Source organism: Hevea brasiliensis, chromosome 9 (assembly GCF_030052815.1).
Source record: "Hevea brasiliensis isolate MT/VB/25A 57/8 chromosome 9, ASM3005281v1, whole genome shotgun sequence".
Taxonomy (NCBI): Eukaryota; Viridiplantae; Streptophyta; class Magnoliopsida; order Malpighiales; family Euphorbiaceae; genus Hevea; species Hevea brasiliensis.
This window is the reverse complement of record NC_079501.1, coordinates 2,738,466-2,764,480: the sequence shown is the minus strand read 5'-3', so window position 1 is coordinate 2,764,480 and position 26,015 is coordinate 2,738,466. Positions and strand designations below refer to the sequence as shown.

Below are 26,015 nucleotides of genomic sequence, written 5' to 3'. Positions count from 1 at the left end.
TTAACGCTGTACTTGGTCATAATTACAGTCTGAGCAAGCTTCTGGTGGATGAGGCCTTCTAGTTCTCGATCGAACAAGCGAAGAGAAGACTCAATTATTAAAAATAAATAAATAAAATGAAATTATTTTAATAATAATAACTTTTTATAAAATATTAAGTTTTTAATTTAATTTTAATTAATTATAATTTTAATCAAAACCGAGATTTTCAATCAAATCGAATCACTGATCATGCTACGTGTACGGTGTCATGCGTGCGTTGGAAGGAAGGTTTTGTAATTTTCAATGGCTTAGGTCCACCAATTGGCTGCCCTATAAAAAAATTAAGAAAATAATTTTTTCATTTTGATCAATTCATATTTTATTAATCAAATATTTTTCTTTTTACTTTAAATGGTAAATAATTATTAATTTTATTGTTAATTACAAACTTCATATAATGGATAATAATGTGATTACCAAAATAATTTACTTTTAATCAAAACGATAATAAATTAATGTAATTTACCCATAATTTGTGGAGCATTTAATTATAAAATAATATCATAAACACTTACAATAATACATAACAAGTGATTGAAAAGCGAGTGCTAAATAATTTTATTATTAAAATATATTAAAAAATTTCCGACCTGCCGGATTCGAACCAGCGACCTAAGGATGACAGTCATCTGCAACTACAGTCCTCCGCTCTACCAACTGAGCTAAGGTCGGTTATTGATCACTAAAATAATTATAATTAACAGATAATTGTTTTTATATTTTGGATAAATTATAATTAAGTTTGTCAAAACTTATAATACAGTGTTTTTCAAAATCAAATAATTTAATCTATAGAATTTGAAATAAAATTTATATTTTAACCTCCATTTTATTTTTTATCTAATTTACTGTTAATTATAGCAAATATTATTAAAATGCCATTAACTTTTATATATTTTTTCCCTTAAATAACTTAGTCCCTCAGTTTTTGTATTATAAATAAAATAATTTAAATTGATGAACTATTTATTTATAGAGTTCAAATCAAAGGACTACTTGTATTTATAATACAATTTAATTAAAAATATATCAGGTTAAGGTTATTTTGGTATTTTAATTATAGTTAACAGTCAATTTGATGAAAATTTTAATAAAGAAATTTTTTTGTAAGTTTTGCCAAATTTCAAGAATTAGGTTACTTGATTTTGAAAATATAAGGGCTAAATTATAATTTATTTTTTTTCTTAATAATACAAGTTGAACCATTCAGCACCCTGAAACTTGTCAAATGGGAGAAAATGTTTGCTCCTTATCCTTGGAAAAAATTATTGCCCTGGGAGCATGATTCCACTGAAAATAATTAGTCTTGATATGTTCTCATTTTGTAAGTTTCAGAGTTCATGTTCTTGGGCTTGTACTACCAGGTACTTTGTCTTGTTTTGGAATAACACAGTTTGTATCAGTTTATTATGATGGGTGTGCTTTGCTGAACTAGCTAGTTTGCTACAAATGTCCTGAAACAGTCTGTCAGGGAAGTGGGAATTGAAGCCATAAATGGGATTTCTATCAGACAAATAAGCTTTATCACAACAAATTTGCTGGACGCATAGTTTTTCAATCAACAGAACTTACAAGTAACATGATGTCAACAAACGATTGCACACTAGAGATTTAGTATTATTTATTGAACATTCCATTCGAAAGCCTTAGTCAACTGAAACTGGTTGCATATTTGCAGCCTCATTTCTGAGTTCTTCAAACAGTACAGAAGTCAAGTATCGCTCCCCGAAACTTGGATGAACAGTCTGCAGTTCAAAACAGCCAGTCACTTGTGCTGAGAATTTATATTCCAAGGAATTAAGATACAGTGATGACAAGGATTTACTTATTTTAGTGAAGTTGTAAGCTTTAGCCATTAATTTAGATATATGTAGGCTAATGATTGTAGGAAAAGCTAACTTGTTGTACCCACTTACATTTTTACATGAATCCCATTATTTAAAGAGAATAAGAAATGAGCAACATAGCTTTTTTCCTTGACTTTCTTTAGTAAAGCATTTGAATATTTCTATTCTCAATTTATAGATTTGGAAGATAAAAGTTGTCCTTACCACAATGAGTTTGCCTTCGTTCTCTGGCATTCTAGCAAGTCTAAGTGCCGCAACTGTGTTGGCTCCAGATGATATTCCCACCTACATGAACCAGAAGATTGAATCAAGATTTAAACAACTATTAAAAGCTTTATGCTGCCCATTTCTTAAAGCCAATGTAGTTAATAACTACAAGTATGGAGAACTTGAAAATAAAGCTGAAGCTCATACATTTTCAATTCACATCCAAGAAACTAATTAAACACTGCAGTTTGTGTGAAATGTACTGACAAAGGTGGTTGCAGTTGACCACCTATTTAACCAATCAGCTCATAGAAAATCTCACATAGCATTAGCGTGCTCAGTTCACTTAGAAATAGCATTATATTTATATATATATATATATAAAGAACAATCTGCGAACAAGTTAACGTAATTTATAATTGTTGTTCAAGTTATTACCATAAGCCCCTCCTCCAGTGCCAACCTCCTGGCCATCTTCACTGCATCTTCACTGCTAACCTGTCATTTGAGCATTTCACTGTCAGTTTGGCTCATCAGATCCCAAACATTATAGATAGCTTTCATTTCAGTTCTTTACCCTCTTTATATTTCCTTCTTCATGGTGATACCTACCTCAAGAACTTTTTCCATTACATCCAAGTCCAATATGTCTGGTTTAAATCCAACTCCGTTTCCAGTAATATGATGAGGACCTAATTTAAAATAACAGAACATCAAAAGCAGCAACTTCTCCAACCAGGCAAAGGATAATGAGGACTTAAAATAGATTTCACAATCACAGAATCAATATATCCTTCTGTCTTTTGTTCCTCCATTGAATTCTTTCTGTGGTTACCAAGTTTATAATAGAAGATAATAAGTTTAGCTTTGGAATTACAAAACCACTATTCATCATTTATAAATAGCAGAAAAGACTTTAGATTTCTTTTTTTGCAAAATTCTTTTCTTAATAAATATGAAATAAAGCCATAAAAGGGGAATAAAGAAAACAAAATTATAAGATTCTTACCTGGTTTACCACCATTCAGCACATTACTTTCAGCAGGCTCCACTCCATATATCTACCACAACAGAAACAAGTTTAAAACACTTTAGAAGAAATAAACCAAATATCTGACAGTATATGGTAGACCTGCTGTGAAATCAACCGTTGAAATTTATAGTGCATACCTTAACTTTAGGATTTTGTGATTTAAGGTACTGTCCAACACCGGAGACTGTTCCTCCACTGCCTATTCCCATCACAAAGATGTCAACTTGTCCAAGTGTATCCTCCCAAATTTCAGGACCCGTAGTTTCAAAATGGATCTGTTTTTCATTTTAAGGTCAGAAATAAATCTAACATTTACCAAGCAAGAAACCAAAAAACTTAATAAAAGTGAAGTGATGCGAATAGAGTATGTACCTTAGTATTTGCAGGATTTGAAAATTGTTGCAGCATGAAAGCATTTGGTGTGGATTCCAAAAGATCATGTGCCTTCTTAACTGTTCCTCCCATTCCCTTGGTGGGATCAGTGAGAATTAGCTCAGCGCCAAATGCCCTCATAGTTACCCTTCTCTCCAAGCTGGTGTAAGAGGGCATGGTTAGAATCATCTTGTATCCTTTCATGGCTGCCATAAAAGCCATACTAATCCCCATATTACCAGACGTTGGCTCTATCAAGATCGTCTAATAAAATACAAGCACACAAGTCAGATAAACGAAAAGAATATACATGCAAATATAGTTGACTGGGGAAAACATGTCGAGCAACCTTTCCAGGAGTGATTAAATTCTTCTTTTCTGCATCATTGATCATTGAAAAGGCCGGCCTGTACAAGAAATGAATGGTTTTTATCATTTCATTTTAAATTTCTTTAGATTTTATTTGAATTCTATGGTGGATAGTTAATAATCAAACCTACCTGTCTTTGATGCTGGCAGTTGGTTGCATCATCTCTTGCTTGACGGCTATGAAGGCTCCACATCCTTCGGTCACTTTGTTAAGATAAACAAGAGGAGTTCTCCCAATAAGCTGATATATTGAAAGGAAAAGGAAAAAAAGAAGTGAGAAAACAGAACAGCATAAGATTCAAGAAAATCTGTAACATCAAACATATCACCAATATGTGCACATGAAAATCTTGAGTAGCATCTGGGTTCAAGCAACACTTTATCAGAAATTAACAAGAGTAAAGAACAAAAAAGATACTGATACTGAATTCTCCAAGGCAGGTTCTAGTCAAAATAAAAGATCAAACTATTCACAAGCAGAACAGGAATAAGTAGAACACTATTGTTACAATCTCCGTCAAAGGTGGATTATACACAACTTACAGGGTCATCAGACAAAATTGAAATGATTAAAAAAAACTCAGAAAAAGGACGAACAGAAAGACCAAGTAGAAAGAAGAGAATGAAATGACGAATGAGAGACAGAGAGAGAGTTACTTGAGAAACTTCAGGCTTGATTTTAGTTCCAGGAAGATTATTGGGAAGTTTTTGAGCAAAAGAGGGAGATTCAGCAACAGCCTCGGAAGAGAAGAACCTCCTTATAGGAAGCTCGTTGGACGTTAAATATTTTTTCTTCAACAAGTTCCTAAGAGTAGCCATTAATGGAAACTTAAGACTCACACTCACGGTATTACAGCTTACAAGAGCAGCAACCGCAAGCAGATGATAACAGAGCCCTGTAAGTAGAAGGTAGCGTTAGGACACGTTTATATAAGGTTAGTGTCCCGAGTCATACGCATGGAAAATAGTAACTACAAGCGCATTTTGCGGGTTTTGAAGAAAAAATCAGATGAGCTTTGTTGTAAGCTGTGGAAAACTAACAGTCAAGGGATAATTCAGCTTGATCATTTAAAAAAATTGTATTATTGAGAGAAGTAAGTATGGATATAAAAGAAATTAAAATTAATTTTATGAATATAAAAAATTTTATATGCAACCAATGAAGTTTATATAAAAATTGCATTAGTTTTCTTTTTTTTTTTTCTCTTTATATTAAATTAAAGAATATTTTGAGGAAAGAAGGCTGGGAACTCGAAAATAGCTTTGTTTAATATCCCAACAAATCAATAATAGAAACTCAATGATCTGGGTTTGAATCTTGATGTGTTGTAAGCACATTTCATTTAAGTTTGTGTTTGGCTTCATGGGTTTGAAATTATAGATTTGGTTCAAATACCTATTGTTTGGAATTTTTAAAAAATATATAAATTTTAATTTTGATCAAATTTAAAGTACATATAAAAACTTAAAAAAAATAAGAACTTAAAATATTTAAACTCAACCTAAGAAATATATATATATATATATATATATATATATATATATATATATATATATATATATATATATATATATATATATATATATACAGAGATGTGCACATTTACCTAATCTGGATGGAATTAAACTTGCAAGTATCAATTATCAAACAAATTCCCCATTTATCAAGAGAAAATACCTACCACCTACAATAACTATTTATTTTTCAATGATTGATAATATAGTATTAAAATATTTAGTGAATGACAAGGGCACACTCCAAGTTAATAGTTAAATATCAACTATAACCACATAAGTTTATTAACAGAAAAAGAGTTCTCAACCAACGTTAGTTTCTGACTTTATGCGGTTAAGGGTGATTTATTATTTGGTTGTTGGGTTTTGGTTGATATTATAATTTATTTTTTATATTTTAAAAATTGAATGATTTAGTTTTTATTTATATTTTTATTAAAATATGATTTTTTTGTAATATTATTGTTAATTTAAGTAAAAAGATAATATATTATTTATTTAATTTAAAAAAATTTATTATTTTGTCTCTAGTTTTGATCGATATTACTACTCAGTTCTTATATTTTGAAATTTAATGATTTAATTATTATAATTTCTAAATTTATTATAATTATTTTTTTTCTTATTAACATTGTTTTTATTAAAATTTATCTTTAATTATTTTTATAAAATAAAAGGAATTAATTAATTTGTTGACAATTAATTTTAGTTGAAGAAAAATATAAGTGAAAGGCTAAATCGTTTAATTTCTAAAATATAAAAACTAAATCGTAATATCAGTCATCCTCAAGAGCCAAAATAATAATATTTTCACTTACACTAATGATTTTATTAAATGAAAGGACTTCAAATTTTGACAGAAACACGACTTAGAGATTAAATCGTTTAATTTTTAAAATATAGATATTAAATTGTAATATCTATGTAATTACCAAATAATAAATTTCGCTTAAGTTAAAAATCCTACTTTTTTTCTATTTACATATAATATTTATGGTTAAGGATATCATTAGGCCAACTTATACATTGATATTAAGTTTCATATTTTTTTAATATAATTCACTTTAATTAATATGTAAATTTAAAATTTTATAGTATTGAAAATAACTCTGATATTATTAAATTAATACTTATTAATGATCTATTTTTCTATAATAACATGATATATTAATAATTAAAAATAAAAAATAAAAAAATATTTTAAACGAAATCAAATATTAATTAATAAGAAATTAGATTTTCATCTTAAATAATTTTACAAATCCTATTGAATAATGAAAGTATCTTCCACTCAAGATTTGGATCTGGGAACACAGGTGGAATCTAATTGAATCAATGGCAATGTCTGATTACATATTTCTTTTGGTATGCTTGCATAAAGAATACTAATTTAAACCATAATTTATTAAAAAGAAGTAATAATATTAAAACCAGATTGATAGTTTACTCCATGATCAATACAGTAATCATATAAACTAATATCCCATTAGCAGTCAACTCTTGCCTTTACAATGTAGAGCACAGTAATCATAATTAAGTGAAATTTTTTATAATTACAATCTTTTAAATTTATTAATTTTAAAAAAATATATATATATATACATAGATGTGCACATTTACCTAATGTGGATGGAATTCAACTTGCAAGTATCATGTAACACCCCTAATTTTTAAATTTATTATTTTTGGGTAAATATTGATGTTTTAATTTTATTTAAATTTTAGGAAATTATTTGAAATTTTTCAGATTTTCGAAATCGGATCTGATTTCCTGAAAATATAAAACTTTGATGATTTTTAAAAATTAATTTAAAGACCACGTGACAAAACTAAAAATATATTTGGAGTCTACGAATTTTTTTGAGTTTTCTGGAATTTTTTTCGAAATTTTTGGACCTCGTTTCGGTCCCGAGGCAGAGTAAAAATTTAAAATTTTGTATTCTGAATCGAACCGGTCGAATTGAACAGGACCGGATCGGACCGGCCCTTCTTCTTCATTTTTCTTCTCCCCGCGCGCGTCCATACGTTTCTCTCTTTCTCTCCTGTTTTCTCTCTCCTCCCTCCTCCCCTTGCCGCGCCGCCACCTCCCCTGCCACCCGGCCCGGTAGCGCCGTCCCAGCCGCCTCACGGCCACGCTGAACGCCGAAAAAGCGCCCGGCGGCGACGCAGCGCAAGCGCGCCGCTTCGACTTCTCGGCCAAAATCCGGCCGATCCGGCCACCAATCGGACCGGATCTTGCGTCTAAATCCATCTACTCATCGAGAGCTTTCCATAAACACCAAGAACGCGGTTTGTCCAATTTTTGCCTCTAAAATTTTAGCCCAATTTGACTTTTGGGCTAGATTTCTCGCAAACCGTGAATCCCACAATAAAACCGAGAGTACCAGAGCGCTCCACTCGTCGAGAGCTTCGTGGCGATATAAATTTCAAATTTTTCTGACACCGTTTTTCGGTGGGTCCCACGGAACTTCGTAGTGTTTTTCCGAGCATTAAATGAGCTTAGAAAATTTCGTAAAATTTATGTACTAACCCTCGTGTAGCTATCTTCAATTTGCGGAAATTCGACAGTTGTCCGGGTCTGTGAATTTCCGGCCAGACAGACCGATTACCAGAAAAGTCTCAAAATTGGATTGAGGTTTTGGCTACCCCACCATTGTCAGACGTCCCGAGCGCGTCTCTGAAGTCGGAATCAACATAGGTAAACCCGAACCTTACTTTTTCATAATTTTCTAGTGCTTAAACGAGATTAAAAATCCGTAAAATATTTGTGGTAGCTCAGAAAATTATGATTCTTTTTGCATTAGCCTAGTAATATTGCTAAGGACAGCGGGGCAAAGTTTAAGAATTTTTAGAGTTCATTTGGGTAGTTTTTGTAAAAAGAGTCAATTATAATGACTAAATTGAAATTTTATATATTGTGATGGATGACTGTTTGGATGGGCCCAGGAGGGGCTGTGTGATATGATTGAGTTGTGGATATATGGATTGTGAATATAGAAGTGCGTTTTGAGCCCTTTTGCAGGTTGGGTAGGTCCTAGGTATAGGGGAGACTCTGCCAGATTTTCGGCATAACTTAGGACGTATTTAGTCTTTTCTTGATTTGTATTGAGTCAATTGTATTAAATAATTGTAATGTAATTGTCAGGTGAGCTGGGACAACCTTTTTCCTTCGCCCAGCCGCCACAGTGACCGCTGTCAAGTATGTGAGTAAAATATTAATTTAAATTGTAATTTCACTATTATTATATGTTCAAGCATGCACATGCATCACTTATATGTATGTATCTATGTAGTTAAACTCTAAGCACGTTTTATGTTACATTCATAACTGTTAAAGTGCCTTGGATATTGTTGTGGTAATTTGGAGCAGTGTGCGTGCGTTGGCTTGCGTGTGATGTGGTGTGGACTATGGATAGGACGAGTAGACACGGCTTGAGATCTTCGCTGGGACCCGGTCCTTCGGGGTAGACACGGCTTGAGTTCTTCGCTGGGACCCCGATTTGGTTATTAAGTGGAAGTCCGAGCTGAATTCTTCGCTGGCACAGGTTGGATTTAAGAGAGCTGTATAGGGAATCAGCTCTCATATATTATGATTGATATTACTGGGTGTGTGAGTGCTCCAAATTACATTTTTGCTACTATGATGTGAAATTATTGCTGATGTTGCATTTCACTCTATAGGGTGCATTAGCTTTAGATAGTTATAGAGATTATGGTTGAAATTGACATTTTACTCTCTGAGTCGAACGCTCACTCCTATTCGATATTTTTCCAGGCCACAGGAGGATATTTTTGAGGTTAACCTGCTTTTCTCCCTCGCATGTCATCTATTCATGTTTGTGTAATTCTATAAACTTCTAAAATTTTCGCATGTGTTATAAATATTTAATTAATTTGGATCTGTAATATAAATTGTTATTTTGGACCTGTGAAATTATTATCACATGCATGTTTGATTGACTGAATGAGGGAGCTGAGCTCCTATTTATTTTTATATTGATATGAGTATGTGGAGGGTGAGCTGAGCTTCACAATTGAGTATTTATTGTGTTTACAGGTCGGGTGAATAAAAAATTCCTCGTTGAAATGTCCATTTTATGGCCGGACTCTGTCCGGTTGATTTCTTGAAATTGGGCTCAAATAGGCCTTAGAGTTGGGTTAGTGAATAGTTAGACTTACTACGGGCCTCGGGGGCTTTAGGTTGACTCAGGTTTTAATGCCGGTTCGGCCCATAAGTTGGGTTGTGACATATCAATTATTAAACAAATTCTCCATTTATCAAAAGAAAATACCTGCCACCTTCGAGAACTTTTTATTTTTCAATGATTGATAATATAGTATTAAAATATTTAGTGAATGACAAGGACACACTCCAAGTTAATAGTTAAATATCAACTATAACCACATAAGTTTATTAAGAAAAAAAGAGTTCTCAACCTATCGTTAGTTTCTGACTTTATGCCTTTAAGGGTGATTTATTATTTGGTTGTTGGGTTTTGATTAATATTATAATTTAGTTTTTATATTTTAAAAATTGAATAATTTAGTTCTCATTTATATTTTCATCATTTTTTTAATTATTGTCATTAATTTAAATAAAAAGATAGATATATCATTTATTCAATTTAGAAAAATTTATTATTTGGTCTCTGGTTTTAATCGATATTACTACTCAGTCCTTATATTTTGAAAATTAAAAGATTTAATCATTATAATTTCTAAATTTATTATAATTGTTTTTTGTTCTTATTAACTTTGTTCTTATTAAAATTTATCTTGAATTATTTTTATAAAATAAAAAGAATTAATTAATTTGTTGACAATTAATTTTAATTGAAAAAAAATATAAGTGAAGGGCTAAATTGTTTAATTTTTAAAATATAAAAACTAAATCGTAATATCAGTCAAACTCAAAAGCCAAAATAGTAATATTTACACTTACACTAATAATTTTATTAAACGAAATGACTTTAAATTTTGACAAAAGCACAATTGAGAGATTAAATCGTTTAATTTTTAAAATATAGAGATTAAATTGTAATATCTATGTAATTACCAAATAATAAATTTCGCTTAGGTTAAAAATCCTACTTTTTTTCTATTTATATATAATATTTATGGTTAAGGATATCATTAGGCCAACTTATACATTGATATTAAGTTTCTTTTTGTCTAAATCATATTAAGAATATCTATTTTTTTCATATTTTTTTAATATAATTCACTTTAATTAATATGTAAATTTAAAATTTTATAGTATTGAAAATAACTCTGATACTATTAAATTAGCACTTATTAATGATGTGCTTTTCTATAATAACCTGATATATTAATAATTAAAAATAAAAAATATATATTTTAAATGAAATCAAATATTAATTAATAAGAAATTAGATTTTCATCTTAAATAATTTTACAAATCCTATTGAATAATGAAAGTATCTTCCACTCAAGATTTGGATCTGGGAACACAGGTGGAATCTAATTGAATCAATGGCAATGTCTGATGACATATTTCTTTTGGTATGCTTACATAAAGAATACTAATTTAAACCATAATTTATTAAAAAGAAGTAATAATATTAAAATCAGATTGATAGTTTACTCCATGATCAATACAGTAATCATATAAACTAATATCCCATCAGCAGTCAACTCTTGCCTTTACAATGTAGAGCACAGTAGCCAGCAAGCACCAGGTTGGTTAGCTGGGCAGTGCAAGTGTCGTGCCTGATTCAGTGCACGTGGCTGGTTTAGACATATCCCATCACACCCGGTTAGTTAGTTCTCACCACAGATTAATTAAAATTAAAATTATATATATTTTTATTTTAAATTATATCAAAAATAAAATTAATTTGATTTAATTTAATTTGATAACTTATTAAAAAAAATGAATAATTGAATTAATTCAAACTTAATTGAAATGAAAATCAAAATTGAATCAAATTGGTTTATTAGTTCAGTCTAACCTTCCATACCATTCCAAAATTTTGAACCACAAATGGCAAACAACCACTGTAGCTCCTGGATTTCGTTCAATGGGGCCATTTTGTAGAATAGGTGATTCACTGATCTGTTGCTTTTCGGCCATTGAAGAGTGATCTACAAAGAGCTTGATAGCCCTTTGAAAACCCACAAGTCATTTTATAAAGGGGTTACCTGTTAGTAGTATGTCATAGAGCATATCATTTAGTATGTATCTTGTACATATTTTTATTAGTAAAAGACATTTCTACTTTTCCGTTTACATAATATATTTATGTGTAATAGAAAAGGTCCATTGATATTTTATTAGAAATATTATTCTTAAATTGTTAAGAATATGAGTGACAATATTTCTAGCACAAAGTATCATAAATAGGTTCACAATCGAGGATACTTCATAATAAGGACATGACTTATCCAGAAAGATTGTATTCATGTTTGTTCCCAAGTTATTTATATGAGATATAAATAAGATGGAATGGTGAGTCTCATGCCATATAACAAACATGATAGGCACTTATAAATGATAAGTAGGCCGAACCAGTGACACTTATGACAAGCACATGGAGTTTACTCTTGTCAATGTTTTGTCATAAATCATATCAGTGCATATAATCTTTAGACCTGAGATAACACAATTATCTTGTATATAGGTAGTTTGAGTTTGATACTGCTTTCATACTTGTACTGTGTATGGGTATATGGGCATGTGTTGGCTCCTACTAGTTATATATGGAGGTAGGTGTTGATCAAGATGGAATCTGTTCCTCTAAGTAAATAGAGATAAAATCCTATGTTCATTTAATTGTTTTTGATGTTTCAAGTTCCTGTCCATGACAAATATATTTATTGAGATAAGAGTTTATGTTGAGATAATCTTTTAATCAAGAACTGGAATTATAAGAGAACATATTATTCTTAGCAAATGGAGTTTGACATAAACCATGACTCTAGCTTGAGTTGGGATTTTGTAACAGAGAGATTCTAGTGCATGGTAACATATGATTATAGGTTCATTTAAGGTAAACCTTATTACTAATTGGGTGGCCATGGCATGCTATGCTAGGTGTTAACCATGGTCTATGAGGTTCATAAAATGATTTAGAGAAATCATTTATGGTAAGAAAGAGTTCTGATGATATTAAGAGTTGATATCATGTCTCATTGCCAATTAGTGATGAGCCTAGTAAGTCACACACATACACAAGTTATCACCTAATTAAATATGATTTAATTAATTAATTAAAGAGTTTAAATTGATTAATTAAATAGGTTTGATTTGCAATTAGATTGCAAAGTCCCTAGCATGACTTGAAACCAAATCTAGATTATTGGATGTATAATATAAGTTAAATTTATATTTAAAGTGTTTAAATATGAATTTAATTAATGAGAAATTAATTAATAGAGATTAATTAATTAATTTATATTTGATATAAATTAATTAGAAGAAGAAAATAATTATTTTGGGTTAAGAACTCAAAATTAAGACACAGGGGCATTTTGGTCATTTTGCAGTGTGACACGTGGCACCATGAGATGGTGACATATGGCATAACACATAAGCTTGCCAAATGTTTTTTAATCATATAAGATGATTAAAATCAAGATTAAATATAGGTTTGACACTTGGCACAATGTGATTGGGTCGCTTAAACCTATAGCTAATCAAAGGGTGACATGTGGTGAGGGTTTAATGTGTTAACCTAGCTATTTAAGTGTTGTTATGAGAAAATAAAACACAACCAGCAGCCACACTCCTTTGTCACGCCACTTTGAGGGTTTTTATCTCTTCTTCTTCATCTCTTATCAATTCAAAGAGATTAGCCATCAATCTCTTGAATTAAGAACACTAGAAATTGTTTCTAGTGTCCTGTTTACATCTCTAATCTCTTAAAAGGCAGAACTTGAATTTCTAATTAATAGAAAAGGCTTTAGAAGCTGTTCAAGGGCTGCCATAGGTGTTCTTGGTGTGGACAAGCTAGAGGGACAACATCCGTGTCTCAAGACGAATCTCAAAGGCGCAGACACGCTGCAGTGCATCAAGAGGTTAGTGTAATCGTTCTTGATTTAATCTAGGGTTATAAAATTAATCTGATTAATTTTAAAATCTTAAATGGCAAATACAGATCCAAAAACATATTAAAAGAGTTTTAATATGTTGTTTATCATTGAAATCAAATAGATAAAAATAAATCTTGCATGATGCATGTGACCCTAGGTGAAAATTTTTGAATTCAATGGTATAAACTTGTGTTTTTCACGCCTGCCTTCAATTGGTATCGAGCCACTATATTTGCCATTTAGATTGTTGATTATATGATTTAATTGTGTGTTTGATCATGAGATCAAAAGTTCATTGCTGGTTGCAAAGCAAGTTGGCGGCATGCTTGAAAAAACACCATCAATGGTGCGCATGGTTTGGCTTCCATGGGTGGTTTAAGGTTTGGCTTTTAATTCTGCAATTGTTGTATGATCTAAGGCTTATTCTTTGACTAATTAAAGTGTTTAATTAGTAGTTTTTATCACACAATTAAATTATGATTCAAATCAGAATTTTAAAAAATTGTTTGAATGTAATTCAAATCTGAATTTTAAAAGTTGTTTGAATGTGATTCAAATCTGAATTTTTAAAGTTGTTTGAATCATATTTAAATCTGATTTTTTAAAATTGATTGAATAAAATTCAGATCTGATTTTTTTAAAAATGTTTGAATGTGATTCAAATCTGATTTTTTAAAAAATGTTTGAATGTGATTCAAATCTGAATTTTTGAAGTTGTTTGAATGTGATTCAAATCTGAATTTTTAAATTTGTTTGAATGAGATTCAAATCTGAATTTTTAAATTTATTTGAATCATATTGAAATCTGGATTTTTAAGTTGAATATGAGATATTCAATTTAATTTAAGTATGTATGTTTTATTTAATTGTTAAATAGTGATATGCATGATGGATGATCATGGATTATAAAAGACCAATGTGATTGGATTTATTTCTTTTATGTTTCTTTGGGATTGTAAATTAATTAATTTATTTTAATTTATTTTGGGCATGTATTATTAAGTTTGTAATAATTTTTGGGTTGTAATTTCATTTATTTAAGTTCTTGTAAATTCGCCTTGGTATGCCAAGGATTACTATGTAATATTGAATTGCAAGAAGTTCAAGGAGGTCAAGAGCATTGGTGGGACCAGTGGGAGGAATTCAAGATCAAGTGTTGATTATGTACACCTTCAGCAACTCTTGTAAAATGAATGAATGAAATGCACCTAGGAATGCCCTGATTCAATTCTTGGTGGCTCAGAATTGAATCCCTTAGAAAGTTCATGATCATACCATATTTACTGCTTATCCATGAATGCATGAGATGTATGGGAATGTATGTAATTATATGATATATGCATGCTAAATGGATAATGTGCAAAGTGAGATCTTAATAGTAAATAGAATGACCATAAAATCTTCCAAACAAATGATTAAGTTGGAAATGCTATAATTAAAGTAATTATAACATAGGCCCTCCATTGGGACAATTATTTTAAGAAATTTTAAATAGTTACATAAGATGCAATTTATTTAAGAGATTTTCTTAAGAATAATTGTTAAGCATGAGATGTTGTAAATATGTAAATGGTTTAGTGGCCAATATTGGATGTACCTGAGGACATTAAAATTATTTGCATAATTACTGGCTCAATGGGATCAACTTAACTAATGCAAGATAAGTCAATAATGGATGTACTTGAGATTTTGAGCATTAGGGGCTAGGTAAAGGATTGAACCTCACATGAGATGTGATGGGCAAAGAGTTGCTCACTTATAGTTTATTGTAATTCCAATAATGGATGTACCTGAGGATAATCAATAGAATTATAAGAATTCAATCACCCACTAGAAATCCATCCAACTAGGATTTAGTTTTCTACTTTGGAAGTGTAGGATTCGCTAAGTTAGTGGGAGGACCAATTTGATTAAAAGACCATAATCATTTTGGTTAATTGCATGATACATTTACTAATTAATCTGGTTATTTTCTGCAGTTAATTTTCTGATAAAAATGAGCATAAAACAACCACCACCATCCAATATCCTTGCAAGCATACTTGATCACAATAGGTTGACAGGACCTAATCTGTCTGATTGGCTAAGAAATTTGAAACTTGTCCTGAACCTTGAACATATAGGATATGTTCTAGATTCAAATGTTCCTGGTCCCTTACCTCCAGAGGCCACACAAGAGGAACATGAAACTTTGGACAAGTGGAAGGAGCATGATATGAGAGCTAAATGTTACATGCTTGCTTCCATGAGTAATGAGTTACAGAAGCAACATGAGAACATGCAGTGAGTGAGATCCTCCTTCACCTACAAGAGTTGTATGGTGAGCACAGCAGGAATGCTAGGTATGAGATATCTAGACAGCTATTCCGTATGAGGATGTCTGAGGGACAGAATGTTGGGGTCATGTCCACAAGATGATTCGGATGATTGAGCAGTTGGAACATCTTGACTTCAACATGGATTTCCAACTACAGACGGATTTGATCCTTCAGTCCCTTCCTGAGTCTTTTGGAAATTTTGTGACAAATTTCCATATGACTAAACAGGAATGCACCTTAGCTGGTTTACTCAACATGCTGGTTATTGCCCAAAAGAATATGCCAGGCAATAAAGGAAAAGAGGTAGCTTTGGTTGCATCTTCTTACTGGAAAGTCCAACAAGAAGAAGGGCAATAAGAAAAAGAAACTTGATTCTGGTCCTTCCAAGAAAATAGCTAAACAGAAAGGAAGACCAAAGTGACAAAGGCAAAGGAAAGTGTTTCCACCGCCAATAGGAAAGTGTTTCCATTGCCGAAGAAAGTGTTTCCATCACTAGAGTATAGCAATCTAAAAGAATGCAATGCCATGGTGAAAACCAACTCAAGTTCAAAATATATTTGGCACTTATGGTTATGTCATGTTGCAGAAAATAGGATTGCAAAACTGGAGAAAATGGGGATTCTATCTTCATTGGGCTCTGAGCCTACTCCAACTTGTGAATCTTACCTTGAGGCAAAATGACTAGATCACCCTTTGTTGGACAGGGCTAAGAGTGAAAATATTTTAGAGCTAATACATAGTGATGTATGTGGTCCATTTAAAGAAATGGCTAGAGGGTTTTCATTATTTTATTACCTTTCTTGATGATAAATCAAGGTTTGGGTATTTGTATTTGATGAAATACAAACATGAATCTTTTGAAAAGTTCAAAGAATTTAAATCTGAAGTAGAAAATCAAACAGGAAAGAATATTAAAGCTCTTCGATCAGATCGTGGAGGTGAATATTTGAGTACTGAATTTGATGAATACTTGAGAGAGCATGGCATTGTTTCTCAGCTGACTCCTCCAGGAACGCCACAGCTGAATGGTGTATCTGAAAGGAGAAATCGTACTTATTGGATATGGTATGTAGTATGATGAGCTATACTGATATGTCAATCTTCTTTTGGGGATTTGCATTAGAATCAGCTTTGTATATTTTGAATAGGATTCCATCAAAATCAGTTTCTTCCACACCTTATGAGATATGGCATGGAAGAAAATCAAGTCTTAAGCATGTTAAGATTTGGGGTTGTCCAGCTTATATCAAAAGTCGAACAACGATAAATTGGAGACGGATCAAAAAAGGTCGATTTGTTGGATATCCAAAAGATAGTTTTGGATATTATTTTATTTGCCTACTTCACAAAAGGTTGTTATAAGTAGAGATGCCACATTTCTTGAACAACAGTTTGTTCAGGAAGGAGGCAAAGGAAGGCAAATAGAGTTAGAATTGGAGAATTCGACCAACCAGCATCGGATGGATATAGATCCATCTAGTCAACCAATACCCGTTGATGAAACATCTACACTGTTCCTCGTAGAACAACTGTGTATCTCACCCACCAGTGAGATATGATTTTCTTCATGAAGAAGAACAAGAGTTGTCTACTCATGAAGAAGTAGATCATGGAGATGATCCACTTACCTATGAAGAAGCTATATCAGATATAGACTCTTCAAAATGGATTGATGCTATGAAATACGAGATTGATTCCATGTATAAGAATCAAGTTTGGGATCTTGTTGACCCACCTGAAGGTATTATACCTATAGGGAACAAATGGGTTTTCAAGAAGAAAATCGGTTCTGATGGAAAGTAGAGACCTATAAGGCAAGGCTAGTAGCGAAAGGGTTTCGCCAAAGGCAAGAAATCGACTATGAGGAGACTTTCTCGTCTGTTGCCATGCTTAAATCAATTAGGATTTTATTAGCAATAGCTGTGTACTATGATTATGAGATTTGGCAGATGGATGTCAAAACAGCTTTTCTCAATGGATACATTGAAGAAAACATTTTCATGGAACAACTTAAGGGATTTGAATCCCAAGATGGTTCCAAGGTATGCAAGCTAAAACGATCCATTTATGGGTTGAAACAAGCTTCGAGGAGTTAGAACATCCGTTTTGATGAAGCCATTAAGTCCTTTGGTTTTATCAAAAATGAGGATGAGCCATGTGTATATAAGAAGGTTAGTGACAGTGCTATCACTTTCCTTGTCTTATATATGGATGACATACTGTTGATGGGTAATGACACAGGTATGTTGACGACTATAAAGGTATGGTTGTCAAATACATTCTCCATGAAAGACTTAGGGGAGGCAACCTATATTCTTGGGATTCGCATCTATAGAGATAGAGCGAAAAGAATAATTGGTTTATCCCAAAGTCTATATTTTGAAAAGGTGTTAAAGAGGTTTAACATGCTTGATTCCAAGAGAGGATTGTTACCAGTGAGACATGGTATCCATCTTTCTAAAGAGATGTCTCCAAAGACACCTGAAGAAAGAGATAAGATGGCCAGGATTCCATATGCTTCGGCTATTGGAAGTTTAATGTATGCAATGTTGTGTACTAGGTTTGGATATCGCATATCTTGTTAGTTTGACTAGCGGTATCAATCCAATCCGTGTTTGGAACATCGATAGTATCAAGAATATCCTTAAGTACTTGAGAAGAACTAAGGATTTATTCTTGATTTATGGAGGTGGAGACTTGCAACTAGATAGTTATACCGATTACGATTTCCAATCGGATATCGATGATAGAAAGTCTACCGGATATGTGTTCATTTGTAATGGAGGTGTAGTCGGTTGGAAGAGTTCCAAGCAGAGCACATTGCAGATTCCACTACGTAAGTCGAGTATATTCTTTGCATCGAGATCGCAAAGGAAGTCGCTTGGATAAAGAAGTTCATGACATAACTTACGGTAGTTCCTTTCATTGAGTCGTGGTTCCACTACATCGTGACAACAATGGAGCGATCATCTGAGCTAAGGAACTAAGGTCTCACCCAAAATCCAAACACATAGAAAGGCACTACCACATTATCAGAGATATAGTTGGGCAAGGCGATATAGCCATGCAAAAAAAAAAAAAAAAAAAACATTAGCTGAAAAAATCCAGCTGATCCATTCACTAAGCCTATGTCACAGACTCAGTTAGACTGACATCTTGAGAAGATAGGTCTAAGATATTGTAATGAATGGCTCTAGTGCTAGTGGGAGATTGTTAGTAGTATGCCCTAGAGCATATCATTTAGTATGTATCTTGTACATATTTTTATTAATAAAAGGCATTTCCACTTTTCCGTTTACATAATATATTTATGTGTAATAGAAAAGGTCCATTGATATTTTGTTAGAAATATTATTCTTAAGTTGTTAAGAATATGAGTGACAATATTTCTAGCACAAAGTATCATAAATAGGTTCACAATCGAGGATACTTCATAATAAGGACATGACTTATCCAGAAAGATTGTATTCATGTTTGTTCCCAAGTTATTTATATGAGATATAAATAAGATGGAATGGTGAGTCTCATGCCATATAACAAACATGATAGGCATTTATAAATGATAAGTAGGCCGAACCAGTGACACTTATGACAAGCACATGCAGTTTACTCTTGTCAATGTTTTGTCATAAATCATATCAGTGCATATAATCTTTAGACATGAGATAGCATAGTTATCTTGTATATAGGTAGTTTGAGTTTGATACTGCTTTCATACTTGTACTGTGTATGGGTATATGGGCATGTGTTGGCTCCTACTAGTTATATATGGAGGTAGGTGTTGATCAAGATGGAATCTGTTCCTCTAAGTAAATAGAGATAAAATCCTATGTTCATTTAATTGTTCTTGATGTTTCAAGTTCTTGGCAGACAGATAGATTTATTGAGAAAGAGTTTACGATGAGAAAATCTTTTTAATCAAGAACTGGAATTAAAAGAGAACATAATATTCATAGCAAATGGAGTATGACATAAACCATGACTCCAGCTTGAGTTGGGATTTTGTAACAGAGAGATTCTAGTGCATGGTAACATATGATTATAGGTTCATTTAAGGTAAACTTTATTACTAATTGGGTGGCCATGGCATGCTATGCTAGGTGTTAACCATGGTCTATGAGGTTCATAAAATGATTTAGAGAAATCATTTATGATAAGAAAGAGTTCTGATGATATTAAGAGTTGATATCATGTCTCATTGCCAATTAGTGATGAGCCTAGTAAGTCACACACATACACAAGTTATCACCTAATTAAATATGATTTAATTAATTAATTAAAGAGTTTAAATTGATTAATTAAATAGGTTTGGTTTGCAATTAGATTGCAAAGTCCCTAGCATGACTTGAAACCAAATCTAGATTATTGGATGTATAATATAAGTTAAATTTCTATTTAAAGTGTTTAAATATGAATTTAATTAATGAGAAATTAATTAATAGAGATTAATTAATTAATTTATATTTGATATAAATTAATTAGAAGAAGAAAATAATTATTTTGGGTTAAGAACTCAAAATTAAGACACAGGGGCATTTTGATCATTTTGCAGTGTGACACGTGACACCATGAGATGGTGACACATGGCATAACACATAAGCTTGCCAAATGTTTTTTAATCATGTAAGATGATTAAAATCAAGATTAAATATAGGTTTGACACTTGGCACAATGTGATTGGGTCACTTAAACCTATAGCTAATCAAAGGGTGACATGTGGCAAGGGTTTAATGTGTTAACCTAGCTATTTAAGTGTTGTTATGAGAAAATAAAACACAACCAGCAGCCACACTCCTTTGTCACGCCACTTTGAGGGTTTTTATCTCTTCTTCTTCATCTCTTATCAATTCAAAGAGATTAGCCATCAATCTCTTGAATTAAGAACACTAGAAATTGTTTCTAGTGTCCTGTTTATATCTCTAATCTCTTAAAAGGCAGAACTTGAATTTCTAATTAATAGAAAAGGCTTTAGAAGCTGTTCAAGGGCTGCCATAGGTGTTCTTGGTGTGGACAAGCTAGAGGGACAACATCTGGTGTCCTGAAGACGAATCTCAAAGCGCAGACACTGCGGTTGCATCAAGAGGTTAGTGTAATCATTCTTGATTTAATCTAGGGTTCTAAAATTAATCTGATTAATTTTAAAATCTTAAATGGCAAATACAGATCCAAAAACATATTAAAAGAGTTTTAATATGTTGTTTATCATTGAAATCAAATAGATAAAAATAAATCTTGCATGATGCATGTGACCCTAGGTGAAAATTTTTGAATTCAATGGTATAAACTTGTGTTTTTCACGCTTCCGTTCCTTCATTACCAAGTGCCGTTCTGGGTGAAGTATTAGTGGCCCAAAAGGAATGTAATAGGGTATCCATATAGAAAAAGGCAGTGGTCCTGTGCAAGAGTAGCAAAGCAAACTCGTGTGGCTTAGGGCAATCGGTACCTCTAAGCCACACGACCATAACAAAACAAGTATAAATCACAGGACAGCGCCCATCTGTTTTGATGGTAAAACAAAAGAGCTGCCAAGTTCCTATTAAGCTGTCACTCGACGGTCCACACCATGCTTAGTCCAATAAGTTCTGATAGAGTAAAATTGGAGTATTTCATCCTTTAATTTTTTATAAATAATGAAACAATAATTTTTTTATTTATTCATTATAAATCTATTAAATTTAAAATATATAATAAAATTTATCTATTAAATATATAAATTTTATTTATTTAACTTTATTTAATTAAAAATTTTTCATAAAATAAAAACCCCTTACCGTTGGAGTGAGGGATGATGGTAAATCTTTGTCTCTTACAATGCTAACAAAAGACCAAAAAAAGTCCTCGTGGTTAATTTTGGAAAATCATGTTTTTGTCTTATTATTGACTTTTTAACGCAGATAAATGATGTTTATACATGTAATTTATGCGGGCGCAAGCTGTTGCGAAAGTTAAAAGTATTTGACCGTTATTTACTTTAGCTTTTGTCATAAATCAATTTTTTTTTATAACTTTTTTCTCAATAAGAAACTTATCACCGAAGACTCTCAATGTATTTTAAAATAAAAATAATATTTAATTTTTAAATATTAATACAAAGAGTCAAAATCAAGATAAAATAAGATCGTTTTATCATATTAATTATTAAATTATCACGATCAATAATTATTATAAATCAATTAATTTATAAGAAATGAGATAGTTTTAAATTTAAAATTTTCAATGAAGTAATTATTTATTATTATTATTATTATTATTCAGTAATTATTATTGTTTGTTTTTATAATTAAAATATATTTAATTTCGTTGATAGCAGATTACATCATTAAAAATATATAAATATATTTTTAAAGAATTTTTATTTTATGTTAAATAATTTTTTTAATCAAGCAACATGAATTAACTTGATAAATTAATTTGTCAATTCGAAGTATCTATCACTGTGATTCGGATGATACTATTGTCAGATTCTTCATTCAGAGATTCCCATGGACATTTTTCTGCCATTTGTACCGTTTACAAACATGACACGACATAAAGACCTTTGAAGGACGAGGTTTTCTATGTGAATGCTTTATCATTTAATTATATATTAAAATTATTAAAATTTATTAAAAGTTAATGGATTCGACGAATTTGATGTTGGTAGATTGTAATACGCGACATAATTGAGTTTTTAATTTAAGATTCAATCAAATTGAGTAAAATTGTCTTACGTTAATGCCATTTAATCGATATCTACAATAGACCAATCGATTCTCTCTGCCTGTCTCTGTCGTTTTATCAGGATTAATTGCTTCTCTAAAGTAACATTATCTTGGGGGCATCGTGAGATTTGAAATAGATGAAGACATTTTGGTGATCTGACAAGGCTGTAATTGTTAGGGTCCATGGTGGGGCTGATTCTTGCTAATTTGGAATCGTACAAGCTGGCCTCAGAATATTGACGATAAACAGGATAGAAGAAATTATATATGTTAGCATTTAATATAAAATAATAACTTAATGAAAATATAATAATTATTATTTTTTTAAATACTACAAGATAATTATAAAATTTTGGAATTCATCCATGTTTGTATATAAACTCACTAATCAATATATGTCCATTTCATACATGATATTTTATGTAAAATAATAATTTTACTATATAATTATTCGATGGTGGGAGACTAATGAATTTAAATATTTAATTTAATTAAAATTTATTAGAGTGAATTTAAGTAATATATAATTAAGTTCTGGATGAATTTAAATTTAAAAAATATTATTTTTATAAGTTTGGGTTAATATTGAATTTTATGTTTAAATTATTGTTATGTGAATTTATTTATATAAATAATTAATTAAATATAAAAATATATATATTTTTTATACATTACAATTTAAATAAATAAAAATAATATATTTCACAAGATTATTAAAATTTTAATTATAAATTATAAATATAAATTATTATATTTAAATATTAATCAAGTAATATAATAATAATAATAATAATTAAATTTAAGGTATATAAAGATTCATATAATTTAAAATAAATTAGAGTAATTTAAAAAATACAAATTCAAATATTAAAAGTATTAATTAAGTTTAGATTCACATATAATAATATTTACATATACTTGTTGTAGTTTTTATAAATATTTGTCATTATCATCTTTAATAATGATAATAACATAAATATATATATATATATATATATATATATATATATATATATTTTATGGAGAGATAAACATATATATAATTCAGTGATAATAATAAATATTTATTAAAATTATAATAATTTTAATAAAATTTTTATTTTTATATAAGTAACGTACACATAAAGCCTGCAGCTAACGAGTTATTATGCAAGCGGATCATCGTCGGTTACCAAGGATCTTCAGGACCAAGGCAAATATTCAGTTTTGTAAACATTGTAGTTGATGTTACAGAAGGGTAGATGAGTCAAAACACTCTTAAGTTGTTTCAGTTTGATTAAAAAATTTGTACGAATCGACTTGGCAAATTGTGTTTGAGTTATATAATATTCGACTCAAGCAGCTCATGGGTTTAATTGAATTTATTTCAAATTTTATTTTTATCTTTATAGTAATACATAATTAAAAAATAATAATAAACCTAAAGTCTAAGCTCAATTGAACTGATTTTATTTTGTATTTGAGATTCTAAACTTAGTAATTATTGAACTCAGCTCGAATATTTCGAGTTAGGACCCAATTGGGCCATTTCCATTTCGTCTCTATTGCAGTTTGTAAAATTCATGAGCCTTTTCTTTGTCATCTTCACTTAGCCCAAGACCAATACGCACTCATCGTCTGCTCAGGTTGGCTGCCTCTCGTCTCTCGTCTCTCGTCTCTAGCAACTCTCATCACCAACATATATATACAGTATACACAGGCCACGCTCAGTTACGGTATTATCTCAATTTTGCACACATTTATCATGACCAGACCTAACTTCTTCATTATTCTCCTTCTGCCCTCGGTATTTTCCCGGAATGACCATTTTTTCCAATTCGCGGACGGTGGGAAGCGAAGAATCCACATCGAGGATGATCTCGATGACGTGATTGACGACGAGGAGGACGAGGCCTGGAAACAGTGGGGCAAGAAATCAACGCCGTCTTCCGATGAGTTTGATCCACCGCCTTCCGATTTGCCCAACATGGAAATGTCGCAGATCCAGGAGTTGATGAGGAAGCAGCATTTCGGGCCGGTTTTTGGGTTCGTTAAGCTTCAATTGGGTGTGCGCCGGACTCCGGTAAATGGAATTTTGATTCTTTGCGAATTTGGCTGAATCGTTGGCTGGGGTTTGGTTTTGTTTTAGAATAGAAGTGCATTCCTGTTTCTGGGCATGTATTTTTGTGATTCAGGTTCTGATCTTCCGTTGTCAATACTTGTATTGGGTTTTATATTGATCTGTGAATGATGATACTCTCTTACACTATAATAAGCATTTGCTCTTTTTGTGGTAAAGCTTCACCTGGGCTAATTATTTTGCAACTTTTATTTTCAGGATATGGTGGCTGAGCATGCAATGAAATGGACAAAAGTTCTAAGAACTGCAGCAATTGAGGTGAAGTTCATGGGTGTTGATACGAGCACAATTATGTTCACCCTGGAAAAAGGCGAAAACATGGTTGAGGTGAGTCCGGTGCGTTATAATTTATAACTTTCAAACTAGATGGTTTGAGTTTTTTGACTGCTGACTGCCGCAGTTTGACCATTTCCAACTTAATTGGTTGCTTATTCGGTAATTTGAATCTTGTCAGTGTTATCTGCATCACTCCGGAACTCCCATTTCCATGAAGATGCTGAAATTATACGCTTTCGGCCTATAATTTGCTGAATCTTTTGTTTCTGATCTCATATCCAAGCAGTGAAATATTCATTACATTCTTGTTCAGTCTTTTAAGTTTGGTATGCAATTTCTTGAACATCTGATTTCATGTTCTTCTAGCACGTCATCTTTCCCATATTCTCTTATCAGTTGACGGAGTTCATCTTAAACGAACCAGAGGCTTATGAGATCAAGATTGGGGATCAAGTCTTCCGTAGACCTGGAGATCCTCCCTTGGAGGAAGTTATTGAGAAGCTTCAATGTAACGACAAGACAACTGATACTGTTGAGCATCTGAAAGAAGAATTATAGTTTACCGGATCTACATTACATGCAACTTTGACCCATTAATCTTAACATTAGTTCATTGTACATTTAACTTTGTAGTCTCTAATTGTAGCACTTTACCCTCAACCCTCCACTAATTAGTTCTCCTTCATTTTCTTTTCCAATCACATTTAACTCCTAATCATGCTTCGTTATTACTCATTATCCGACATGGAAGTGTGACTTCATCTTTTGTTTCAGAGTATCACTCATATTTTACCAATCATACGGTAATCCTTCCCAGGCGTTAGCGCAGGCTTTCTCTCGCTGCCATAAGATATCCTGCTGTAGTGTTACCGACTCATGCATATTATTATGTGCTTTCTCAGCCTCTCTCGTACAAGTTTTGATTTGAATTTCGAGACGTGTATACTTTACTGAGTTAAAGCTTCCCAAAGTCAACGAGTATTTTGAGAATCTATTCTTTATTTCCCCTTCCCTGTTGAATTTAATTTAGAAGTTCAAATATTGCAAGCTTCTTGTTTTATATTCAAAATGTCCACTTTATTCCCGTTCTGAATACAGCTTGTTCACACATTGATGTGGTGATTGAACGCTTGTCAATTTGGTTTTGAATACCGATCAGTTTTT

General features: G+C 31.5%; 2 protein-coding genes and 1 non-coding gene across 3 annotated transcripts; 1 reads left to right on the top strand and 2 right to left on the bottom strand.

The window, feature by feature from the left end:
- Positions 1-626: 626 nt before the first annotated feature.
- TRNAY-GUA (transfer RNA tyrosine (anticodon GUA)) lies at positions 627-714 on the bottom strand. Its single transcript is given in 2 exon segments — positions 627-662; positions 678-714. It is a non-coding gene; the product is annotated as a tRNA-Tyr (tRNA).
- Positions 715-1,542: 828 nt separating this feature from the next.
- Positions 1,543-4,795, bottom strand: LOC110649537 (bifunctional L-3-cyanoalanine synthase/cysteine synthase 1, mitochondrial). Its single transcript, XM_021804131.2, has 10 exons — positions 4,528-4,795; positions 4,002-4,111; positions 3,851-3,908; positions 3,502-3,765; positions 3,267-3,404; positions 3,106-3,157; positions 2,709-2,788; positions 2,535-2,594; positions 2,094-2,174; positions 1,543-1,787 (listed from the first exon to the last, which is right to left on the bottom strand). The coding sequence occupies exons 1-10, from the start codon at positions 4,687-4,689 to the stop codon at positions 1,689-1,691; spliced, it is 1,104 nt and encodes a 367-aa protein (XP_021659823.1). The 5' UTR covers positions 4,690-4,795; the 3' UTR covers positions 1,543-1,688.
- Positions 4,796-23,939: 19,144 nt separating this feature from the next.
- On the top strand, positions 23,940-25,566 carry LOC110660067 (uncharacterized). Its single transcript, XM_021818229.2, has 4 exons — positions 23,940-24,171; positions 24,277-24,518; positions 24,774-24,911; positions 25,248-25,566. The coding sequence occupies exons 2-4, from the start codon at positions 24,423-24,425 to the stop codon at positions 25,407-25,409; spliced, it is 396 nt and encodes a 131-aa protein (XP_021673921.2). The 5' UTR covers positions 23,940-24,171; positions 24,277-24,422; the 3' UTR covers positions 25,410-25,566.
- The last annotated feature ends 449 nt before the right edge of the window (positions 25,567-26,015 follow it).